General features: G+C 44.0%; 1 protein-coding gene across 2 annotated transcripts in view; it reads left to right on the plus strand.

Moving 5' to 3' along the window:
* Positions 1-2,131: 2,131 nt before the first annotated feature.
* Positions 2,132-12,341, plus strand: part of LOC142781483 (cytochrome P450 2H2-like) — a 46,865-nt gene continuing 36,655 nt past the window's right edge. Inside the window, exons 1-2 of one of the 2 annotated variants that reach the window (XM_075882205.1) lie at positions 2,132-2,278; positions 9,574-9,797. In XM_075882205.1, coding sequence (XP_075738320.1) covers positions 2,243-2,278; positions 9,574-9,797 — 260 coding nt within the window. In that variant the 5' untranslated portion in view covers positions 2,132-2,242. The remainder of the gene's footprint in view (positions 2,279-9,573; positions 9,798-12,341) is intronic. The other variant, XM_075882206.1, reaches the window with a different exon arrangement.

Below are 12,341 nucleotides of genomic sequence, written 5' to 3' on the forward strand. Positions count from 1 at the left end.
ATGCTGAATATGTTCGGTGACATCAGTATTGTATTACACTAAAGAAAGCTACGTGAAATACCGCAATCGGCTTCGTCCGCATCTCACAGTGTCTGCTTTCGTCTTTAATTTAGTCACTTGAGAGTCATGGCATTTCGAGAAGGTCGCTGAGCTGTCTGAATCTGTGCATCAGCATAGTGAGTGAGTGAGTGAGTGAGTGAGTGAGTGAGTGAGTGAGTGAGTGAGTGAGTGAGTGAGTGAGTAAGTGAGTGAGTTAAGAAATCACCGCCATCTCTTCAGGACGCGTGGTCTGCCGATCGTCCTCCTGATCATGTTCTCGTGGAGCAGCCACGTGCTAAAAAGCCAGTGGTCAATCCATTCGTGCACGGCATCACGCAGAACTTTGAAAATATTGGTGCGAATGCTGGCGCACACGTAATCATGTGTGCCCCTGAGGGACTGTCTGAAGTTTGCATCGCCACAGGCCCATTTATACCTAAGAAGGAAGACTGCGGAGTAAAACACTGAAAGAAATATGTCGACTGCACGAAAGAGGTCGCGTACGAGTTGCCATTCACGTGTGAACGGCCTTACATTGGGCAACGAGATTGGTGTTTAAACCACCGCCTGCGCGAACAGTGTAGAAAGGGGCAACGACGGAAATTTGGCTGGTCATTACCACGAGTATGGGTGCAAACCGTTGTATGAAGATTACACTGCTCCTTTTCATGATGGGGATTAGCGCACGGCAACGAGCGTGGAGGCGGCCAAAATGCAACGGGAGGGCAGAAACTGCGTGAGCATGACATCAATTTTGAATATATAAAAGTAAATGGCCTTTTTTGGAAGGAGCACTACATCCGGGGGAGGGAGCAGCTGATACGCGCTGTCACACTGTGCACCTGTGACATAGGTGTTTTAGTTTCGTGAGACTTACATATAGGTGCATATCTCGTTCCGATAAGAAATTCAGTTGAAAGTGTACGCCCGTCCGTGCCTGTTTCGTCCGTTCTCTGATAAATTTTGCGCAATAAATAGTTGGTGCTAATAGATTTTCGCAGATAAGAGAAGATTGCGGATCACTCGACAAGACAGCAATCATGGAAGCTGCAATTTCGGATGTGCTACGTACCATACAATGCCTTTTGTACTCAGTGTAGCCGCTCATAACATGCAGTATACGAGCAATGAAATATTTACCGCGATGTCCACACTACGCGAAAAGATTCGTCTCATGTATTGCACAATGTCATCTTTGTATCCCACATGTCATATTTTTTAGCGCGAAGAGGAAAAAGAAATACCTAGATGAGAAGAGAAGAACACAGTGCACAGGCACATCTTTGTATCACCTCTTGGCTCATCAAGTCGTACATGCATGTAGCCAGCCATGTCCAGGAATCAGTGATTTCCATCTCATCCTCCGGTGTGCCACCTGATGTACTACCCCCTGGCTTCGCCAATTGCATAAACTGACAAGCAGAAGAACAGCCTCTCGTGGTCATGGGAGACAAGGAGTGTGACGAACATTCCTAAAGGCGAAATATTTGATATTTTTTAACATCCCAAAACCACCATATATGAATAGGAGAGACGCCGTAGTAGAGGGCTCCGGAAATTTCGACCACCTGCGGTTCTTAAACGTGCACCCAAATCTGAGCACACGGGCCTACAACCTTTCCGCCTCCATTGGAAATGCAGCTGCCGCCACCGGGATTCGAACCCGCGACCTGCGGGTCAGCAGCCGAGTACCTTAGCCACTAGACCACCGCGGCGGGGCTAAAGGCGAAAGACAAGTTGTCGGCGCAGACACATGTTTCAAAATGTACTTTGTAATGTATGAATTTGCAACATCGTATCGCATTTCCAATAGAATTTGGTTTCCTTTAGAAGGGTCTTCGGTCATCGAGTGTCATCGAGTGTCATCTAGTGCTCTTCGAGCCCATGCACCCATTTTATTTTATTGTCCAAAGAGGTGTTTCAATTAACGCCGCAAAATAAAAAAAGGAAGCTTGCAGTAGGAATTCTTTCCTATTGTGTTTGATTCAATAGGTTGCACTCCGTCTAATCGGAACGTATCCAGGATATCGCGACGTCTCGTGCATGCTGGGTGTCGGGAAGCCTTGCGTGGGGACAACAACAGCGAGCAGCTTTGAGTATTCCTGATAGCGCCTGCTATCTCTTCAGCCCAGCTTGTTACTTGTGGTGTGCCTGGGGACCCTTTCGGAGTGCATAAACCTCGTCTCTTGGCCAAACACGCACCATGGGCGCAACCCTGACTGTCACGCAACTCTTCGAGGTATCGTGTTGTTTTTGTATTCTCTGTAGCAATACTGAATTAAAAAAAAACGAAAAAAAAAACAAGGTAACGATAACCCTCAATATCTCATTTAATTTCGCTTTGTGAAGCAGTATCTGGTACAGTGGAAATATCCGTGGATTATCGCAATACCGGTGATTTTACTGAATATTCTCTTAAAACATCTTCCGACAATAATGAACGTTGTCACGAACACTGAACGCGTAGAAGTTGGAACGTTTTATAGAATTGGCACATGCGACACCGTGATTATTCAGGGAAGGAAAATACTTTGTTTGATAGGGATGCTTAGTGGTAGGGCAGAGTTATTCTATCACATAAGTTGCGAAACTCCCTATAGGCTCTATGTATTAAAGTGTGCAGATTGTCGCGCCACCTGTTGATCAGCACACCGGCTAATAAACGGATTTTGTTTTGCGTTGCTGCTTCTAGATAGTGTGATAGTCTGCGAACTCCACGCGTAGTGAAGGCTGGGCCACAAGACAATCATCATCATCATCATCACGCAAAATCAGGTCATTTGCATGTACAAATTTTGGAACGCACTTTCGCAACTGTTATGATTGAATAACTCTGGTGTGAGGGCACGTGCGGCCGTAACGCAGGAGAGGATTGTACTTTATATACCCTTGAACCAAGAATTGTCATTATCTAAAAATCATATGACAGGTATGATATGTGCAAAACAAGAAATAAATGTTTTATGTATGGAAACGTTAGTCTCAAGGGGCGGGATATTGTGCTTTTTTTCTTGTACTGCTGTCCCTTTGTATTACTATTGTTTTATGCCTATATGTCATAACGTTCTATAAAAGCAAGCACATCCACTGCATCTTCGAGAAGCAGCCTTTCTATTAATTTTTTTCAAGGTTTCCCACTTCTATCTTGCTGCAGATTACAGCGATCAAGGATCATTTAACACATTCATTCAACGCTTCCATTGATTGATTGATAGATTGATTGATATGTGGGGTTTAACGTCCCAAAACCACTATATGATTATGAGAGACGCCGTAGGGGAGGGCTCCGGAAATTTAGACCACCTGGGGTTCTTTAACGTGCACCCAAATCTGAGCACACGGGCCTACAACATTTCCGCCTCCATCGGAAATGCAGCCGCCGCAGCCGGGATTCGAACCCGCGCCCTGCGGGTCAGCAGACGAGTACCTTAGCCACTAGACCACCGCGGCGGGGCTCAACGCTTCCATGTATTTTCTTGCTATCGGACTAGATCCCCTACTCTGTATAATACAATGTAACATGATTTTCAAGAAAGCACGCTCAAAATAAATAGAAGTTCTTCAGTGATGTTGTGCTGAATGAAGCGTGAATACATTGAAGGTTAAAGTTATCTTAACAAAGTAAACACAATGCCCAATGACTAAACGGAAGCTCATCTATTATTCATAGCAGCTACTCAAACCAAAAAGAGTCCAAGATGCCCGTAGCTCCTCTTGAAAATATAATAACAATAACAACAAAATCAGTTTGAATGCACCATGGAAACAATTTGTAATGACAATTAAAATTTCCATGGTGGTTAAAGCAGTATCTATATAGTGGTAGTGCAAGCGCCCTCACGCGGCTCGTCTTGAATCCTGACCATTTGAACAAGAACAGTCTTTTCCCAGTGCTACGGCTTGGCCCTCGCCACTGCTTTTGTCCTCTGATGGTTGTAATTTTGCCGTTTTGCTCAAACAAGTAACCAAACTGGAAGACAGAAAAGGAGTGCAAATTCAATGGGACACTGAAGAAAAACTGAAACTTTAAAATTCGATCCGTAAGTTGCCGCTCATCCGATACACAGAGTTAATTTCCCGTATTTCTTAACAGTTGGTTGTATTTTTAGTGGGTTTTTCTGCGCGCGGTGGCTGTTCCCGAGGGCGAGCTCGGGAACAGTCACCGCGCGCTGACGTCACACCAAAAAAGACGTCACAATCATCGAGGCACGTGCAGGATGCACGTGTTCTTGTCATCTCCTTCCTTTTATCCACCTCTCCCTTCATTCCACACTTTCCCATCCACAAAAGCGCTGGTGCTTTGCCTCAGCCCGAAGCATTGTGTGCTGCTGTTATCTTTCGTACCGATTCTGGGAACCGAAGTGGGAGGTGACCGAGTTGAGAGGCGCAGGCGGCCGCTGGCATTGTTCTCTTGCACGTTTCGTGCGTTTGTGACTTCACCAGACGTCACCTTCTCCAGTCCACGGTGCTCTCTCGAGACACGGCAATTTGTGGAAAACGCATTAAAATCATTACCGTACTTCCTGCCTGGAATGAAGGCGGTCTCTATCGATTTCAGAACACAATCTTTCAATTTGGTTGAAAATCTTGGCAGCAAAAATTTTGTTCAGTATCCTTTTATTAGTTTTTTTGATAGACACAATATTAACGAGCACCAATAGACAATTATGTTAAAGTGTAGAGGACGTTACTTGTAGATTGTGATATAAAAGCGATAAAAGAAAAGCTGAGGAAAAGATAGCTTGCGGCTGGCAGGAAACAAACCTGCAACCTTCAAATTGAGCGTCCGATGACGTGACCAGCTCATTCATTGCGGTGGTCATTCCCTCATCCACTTTGTGGTGTTTACCTTAACCTGGGAGTCAGTGGCTCTAGCAGCCATGGTGGCCAGCGTGAAACAGTCATTTTCTGCCTGTTGGCGTCTCGTAGAACCGGATCTGAATAAAAGCTCACAGCTGGCCTATAATCCCTCGCACACTACCTGAAGGCATTTGTCTGCCAGAATGAGAACCTCTCTATGAATGAAAGAAAGAAGTGGAAATTTAAGGGCTCGTTTGTTTGATACAACAATAAAACTGAATGGAAACGTATATCATCATAGTGTACTTGCTACCATACAGGTCTCCTCAAATTTAACCTTTGCAAATACAGTACATCCAGATAGACTACAGCGCTGAAGTTAGCACAGAGCTGTTTGTGCCAGCCGCTGATTGTAATCCGCGAACACAAATTAACATAACCATCAAACCAGCAACCACTCCATTTGTTCTCGTTTTCATCGCCATCGTCATTTTACGCTTCACTCTCAGAAGACGTGCACCGATGAGGGAGGGAATAACTGTGATTGGTGAGGCAACGAGTACTAAGAGAGAAAAAAAGCGAGACACATTTTTAGAAAAAAAAAACACACACACATTTGCCGCAAAGGTGAAGCAATGAACGCGAGAGCAACAAATTGGAAGGTCACGCGCAGAATGGCAAGCAGATCGAAACGTGCCCCACGTTTCTCACGCACAAAGGACTCACAAAACGTACTCACAGGTACAGATTAACGCGAATAAGCGTCTCAGTTGTTACTTTGATGTGTCTGAAAAGCGCGCCCTGTTCGCAAACAGAGGCTGTGCAGCGATTGCAGTTACCTTGCTTCGCCCGGTAACTACAACAGAATGGTTCCGATGAAACTCAAAGGCTGGCAAGATGTACGATTCTCCCCACTGCAAGATAAGGGCACGTGATCGAGCGTGCACCCCCTTATTTTCTACGCGGGCCAAAGTACGCGTGAGAGATGAGAGCCGCCACGCGCTCACTGCGCCCTCTTGCTGATAATGCTGAAAACATGATAGCCCCCCCCCTCCACCCCGAGATGCCCACCAACAGCAGTAAGTGGTAGATATGAGTACCTTGCCGTTTAAACGTAGAAGGAGGTACCTCTTGGTGGCTCTGTCGTAAACGCCTCGCCTTCACGACGCGGAGGTCCCATTTTCAATTCCACGCGCGGGAGTATTTTTTAAGTGTGAATACACTTTATAAGCGACCCCAAACCATCCACCGCCGTCGGCGGCGTCCGCAGTCTTCTCTCTATCTTTAAAAGACAGGACTTGGCGGGCCGCAGTGCGACGCTCTACCGAATAAGCCACGGACGCGACGCTGATATCGGTGTCAGCAACGCGCCTTATATCTTTAACGCCGCTGCGCGCGTCCCCCTCCCCCTTCGCTCGCTCCTCCGCAAAGCGCTGGTACTAACCGTGAGCTACAACGATAACACGAATAGGTGCTAATCTGTTGTGTAGTTTGTGTGTGTGTGTGTGTGTGACGCGCTCGCGATGTGTGCATTTAATGCATCGTACGAAAATCGTGAAATGTAAATAAATAATACTTCGTTTATAATGTATCTGTGTACAAATGCTTCATGACAAACAACACTTAAATTCATTAATTACACTTTAATCATCATCATCAGTAATAATACTCCCAAGCATTTCCCCGAGGGTGAACATGGTTAAGTGCGAATGCACGGGGTGATGCTATGAGGGGGAGTAAAGTTAAAATCCGTTGGCATTCGCCAGTGAGTTAACGTAAACTCCCCCGTGTGATCAAATTGCGATTCCCAGGAACAATTACGCCATAATGACACCATAGTGTGATTAATAAATATAATAGTGCGAATTAATAAATACCCCTCATAGCATCACCCCGTGCATTCGCACTTAACCATGTTCACCCTCGGAGAAATGCTTGGGAGTTTTTCAGGGATTTTTTGTCTTTCTTGTGTTTTCATATGTATAGAGTGTCCATATAATTGCTATCGCAATAAAAAAAATTTTTTTTGAGAAGTCGGGATGTGAACCCGAGCACCGACAAACCGATGCCGAGTTCTCTTGGCCCTCTATTACATCATAACATATTCTGGCATTGTACAGCATAGCAAGAGGGAGGAGGGCGAGAAAGAGAGCTTGAGGGTGAGGAGGAGGAAAGAGAGTAGAGTTGAGGAAGTTGGAATCGAAACACTGAAAAAAGAGCAAGTGAAAAAGGGACAGCAAGGGAAGAAAAAACTAAAAGAGAAAGGCAGGAGAGCGAATCAAGGACACACACACACACACACACACACACACACACTCACACTCACATTCACACACACACACACACACACACACACACACACACTCACACTCACATTCACACACACACACACACACACACACACACACACACACACACACACACACACACACACACACACACACACACACACACACACACACACACACACACACACACACACACACCGGCGCGAGCTCTGGGCCGGTGAGAGGTAAGACGACGACATCCGTGTGTCGCGCGCTCGGCCTGTTTTCTGTGCATGCGGCTGTCATGCTTGTCTTTGTGCGCCTCTTGCCGAAACTCTTCCAAAGCACACGCCTGTTACATTTGATGGAGGGGCGTCGGTGTTGTTATTGACGGTGTCGAGATGAACGCTCTTGTTCTGGGTGCCAATGCAGCATTTTACCACAGATCTACACGCCAGGTCTCGGAACTACTTTTCAAATAGACGCTAATCTTCTTGAAACGTTAATAGTGGTTTCAGTGCTGCCTACCCAATTTTATAAACATTGCAACTGTACTATTTTGATACAGCCGTCACGTCCGGTTATCGCCAGATGTAGTTAGTTGCCATGCGCTAAAGTTGATTTCTGCAGCAGTGTCCAGGGCAAGCATATTCGCGAGCATCAACACTTCATATCAGCTTCTGGTGTTGCTACGCATGTTCCATTTGGCATCATGGCGCAAGTGCAAGCAACCGATTATGTAAACATCTGCAACTCTTCAACATATGTCTGTGCGTGCGACATTTGTACATTAATTTAAGGTCATTTCATGACGTGTCGCTCAATAAAAAATTGCAACACAGTCACATTCCTTCCGCATGCTTCGCATAACGTGGATTTCCAGGTACGTGGGATCTGCCGAATTTATTCTTTCCATTTTTATACTGAATATTTTTTTTCTCTCTCTTCTTGCCTTTCAGTCCCCAATCCCCTTGCCCATGCAGAGTAATAGCAAGTCAGCGACACACACACGCCGGAAAATTCTCTGATATTCAATAAAAAGCTCTCTCTCTCTCTCTCTGTCATGCTGGTGCGACAAAAAAAAACGATGGTTTGATAATACTTCGCGTTAAGTACCGCCAGCTAAACAATATTATGCGAAATTATGTTGATCCCCTACCCCGCATCGATGACGCCCTGGCCTGCCTTCACGGAGCCGAATATTTCTCTTCACTCGAGCTGCGCTCAGGCTATTTACTGGCAAGTGCCCATGGCTGAATCCAACCGTCCGAAGACACCCCGGATGGTTTATACGAATTTAACGTAATGCCTTTCGGCCTTTGCAACGCGCTTGCAACCATCGAGAAAATGATGGATACCATTCTCAGGGGCCTCAAATGGCAGACCTGTTTATGCTACTTACATGACATAGTGGTCTTTTCTGCAGATTTTTCATCTCATACCGCTCGCCTTGAGCAAGTTCTCGTGTGCCTCACTACCACCGTCTTGCAGTTAAACTTAAAGAAATGTCTTTTCGGCGCCAGTCAGCATACCATGCTAGGCCGTGTCATCTCGAAAGAATTTTAAAGAAGGTCGAAGGTTTGATTCCCGCCCACGGAAAGTTATCTTTTCACCCACATTTCTTTTTTCACAGTCAAATTACAATTAGGTCTAATAATACTAATAACTTCCCCTATACTTTACTTTCGTTGGCATTATTGTCTGTTAGATCTCATATATATATATATATATATATATGATTGAAGAGAAGGACGCACGTACGAAATGTGGATTTATTAACGTTTCGGCTGGTGGACCAGCCTTCGTCAGAAGGCTGGTCCACCAGCCGAAACGTTAATAAATCCACATTTCGTACGTGCGTCCTTCTCTTCAATCATCTATTACACCGGACCATCGACCTTCATTCCTAAAATATATATATATATATATATATATATATATATATATATATAAATTGGCTTGAGCGGCAAACGTACGAAAACTTTTATTACTCCTACGTTTCGGCCTGGGTCCGGCTTTCGTCAGGGAAGGCCGGACCCCGGCCGAAACGTAGGAGTAACAAATGTTTTCGTACGTTTGTCCCCTCAAGCCAATTTCTATTTATCACTGGATTAACAAAAGACACTCGCTTGATATATATATATATATATATATATATATATATATATATATATATATATATATATATATATATATATATATATATATATATATATATATATATATATATATATATATATATATATATATATATATATATATATATATATATATATATATATATAATGAGAGGTAAATAAATTTATTTGCTTAATAATACTAAGAGAGGAGAAAAAAAGCAAAGATTTAAGGAAGAAAGATAGGGAAGGAAAGAAAAATGAAAGAAAATCAACAAGGCTGCCAAGCACGGCACTTCAGGTTAACCACCAATAGTTCAAGGCTGACATAAATTATTTTTATTTTTCAGGTGGGATCAGTGCACTGGTTGTATCTGTCAATATCTATATTGCTCTCGTTGTTTGTATTTGGAGTGATCTCGTCAAACGCAAATAAGCCCATAGTTCCAAAGGGAAAAAAACTGCCCACAGGCCCTCGAGGTTTCCCATTAGTTGGTCGCTTGCCGTACGGACCAAGAAATTTCGACTACAGAAGATGCATGGAAATTGCCAAACAGCATGGTCCAGTGTTCAGGTTGGTGCTACTTTTCATTTCAGTGGAACGAATTTATTAAGCCACTCATTGATTCAACGTTTCACCTGATTTTTTTTTCTACACGACACATCCGAAATTCAAGCAGGATTCCCGGCACCATGACATTTGTGTTTACCACATTAATTGCCATTGCGAACAGTTAGTGTGTTTTGAAGCTAAGTATTGAGTGTTTCTCTAGGATAGGTCCCTTTAAACTTTTTTTCCCTTCACACGTACGATACCGAATAGGAATTCGCTATCGCCTGAGGTTCTGAGCCAATACTCTCCTGATTCGTTTTAGAGCTTATTGTGCCTTTGGCAATAACGCCGTAAGTATTGTGACATTTCTTTGAACAAATAATATTTAAGAAAATTAAGATGACCTTAAAAATGTTGAAATTGAAAGTATGAGTTGTTCCCGAATAAATCTATATTACACATAATATCACCAAAAATATACTTAAAGTTTCCCTTTGCAGCCATAGTACTTGGTTTAAATAAAAATGTAAGCTCTCACAATTTTGTGACTTATGTGTGATTAACAATAGGTAAATCATAGTGACCGACACAGCGAGTTGAGGAGACATTGGCTGATGTAAGCTACAGACAGTGGCAACTCTATATTTCGTAAAAAGTGGTTACTCCATCTGCGGATACCTCTTCAGTGATAGTAGCCAGGCATCCAGCGTTCACAATGAGCATAAAGAGACAAAGAAGCTTCTTGTCAAAGTGCGAGTGAAACGAACAAGCTGCTGGGCAAAATAGTTGACAGTTCTTTAAGTTGAGGCAGACACAGTTTAGCAAGTGTAGGATGTAAAAACTTCCTCAGAATTTCCAATCTGATCATATCACAAAGACCACTGCTAAAAACGAATAATTTAAAGAAGCAGAGGTGCAAAAAGTTTGGAAAACTTATCTCTACGGCAAAAACATTTCTCTAAACTAAGTTTTTCGGATTCTCTCAAGTGGACAATTGAGATGTATTGTACAACTGATATGAAGCAGACACATTCCACGCAAGCGATAGTTTTACTTTGCAGAACGGCGTGTAGTATTTTCAAAGAAGCAGCTCACAGATGGACACAAAGCATGGACACATAAAAACACGCAAACACAAGTTCTGTGCTGCAACTCATGATTTATTTTCGAAAGACCCGGCTTATGTATGAGAACACGCATATTTGCACTTGCAAAAGTGAAAATGATGAGCCCACAAAAACACACAAACAAAATCACTAAAAACACGTTGTGCCGATAAGCAATGGAAAAAAAAAACTGTATGTGGGTATATACAAAGGTATCGGCGCGCTTTTGTAGAGAACGATACCGAAGGGCAACTGGAAATTTGTCTTGCCTCCTGTCAACTTATATTGCTTGGATTATTTGTATCGTTTCCTTTGGCTTCGCGTGACAAGGAAGTAAATAATGCCTTTCAAGGTCAATAGGTAACTAGAGTTTTTTAATACGTGGACGAGACGAAGAAGTGTGTTTTGAATAGGAGCTACTTCTGCTGACTCCGGCGTATTTCAGTTGTAATTTAAGTCTGTTGATCAGTTTTCGCTGCTCCCTTGGAGGGAATGGATGTAGACCACCCCGGGCGCCTGCCGGCACCAGCGGCGTCAGCGGCGGCCGCCTCTAGGAAGCGGATGGGACAAGCGAGTGACAGCGACAGTGAAGATACTCATGCTTACTATCTCAGCAGTGAGGACTTCTCAGATGACGGTTTCCAACCTGTGCTAAGCCACAAAGCGAAGAGGAGGAACATGAGGACATCCTCATCCTCAACTATTCAAACTGTAAGTGAAGCGCCAAAATCGAACACTTATACCATCCTGTTTCTGCCTGCACTTCCTACCGTCAGCATGAAACGCCTTAACAGACAGTCTGTGTCGAGGTCTCTGGAAACGCTCGTGCCAAATGAGATCACGGACATAAGAGTGAATGCCAGAAAGAATATACTGGCTGCTGACGTTTTGCACGCAAGTGCGTTGGGCGTTCTGCGCAGTGTAACTGACTTGGACGGCAACCAGGTGCGCTCTCATGTTCCCTTGGGGTGTGATGTAGTAACCGGCGTGATCTACGACATAGATGTGGCTATTTCCAATAATGACTTACAATTTCTTGTCAAGTCAACAACTGATACTCCAATTGTTGATGTCACCCGGCTAGGCAAGTCTCGCTGTGTGAAGATTGCGTTTAAGAGCACATCACTCCCCTCTCATGTGAAGGTGGGGTACTTCAGACATGCTGTGCGGCCTTTCATTCCAAAGCCTCTCCAGTGCCGTAAATGCATGAAACTTGGACATGTGAGCAGCATCTGTGAGAATTTGGTGGTATGCCACCACTGCACCGAGCCCCATGAAGCGGATAAGTGCCTCGCAACTGTCAAGAAATGCTCTAATTGCAATGGATCCCACGAAGCCACATCGAAAGACTGCCCGCGGATTCAAAAGGAAATTGCCATTTTGAAGAAGATGGTGCGCAATCACTCATCTCATCGAAAAGCCGCAGCTAAAGTCAGAAGGCGTCGTTCACATCGACGTC

This window comes from Rhipicephalus microplus, chromosome 2 (genome assembly GCF_043290135.1).
Source record: "Rhipicephalus microplus isolate Deutch F79 chromosome 2, USDA_Rmic, whole genome shotgun sequence".
Lineage (NCBI taxonomy): Eukaryota > Metazoa > Arthropoda > Arachnida > Ixodida > Ixodidae > Rhipicephalus > Rhipicephalus microplus.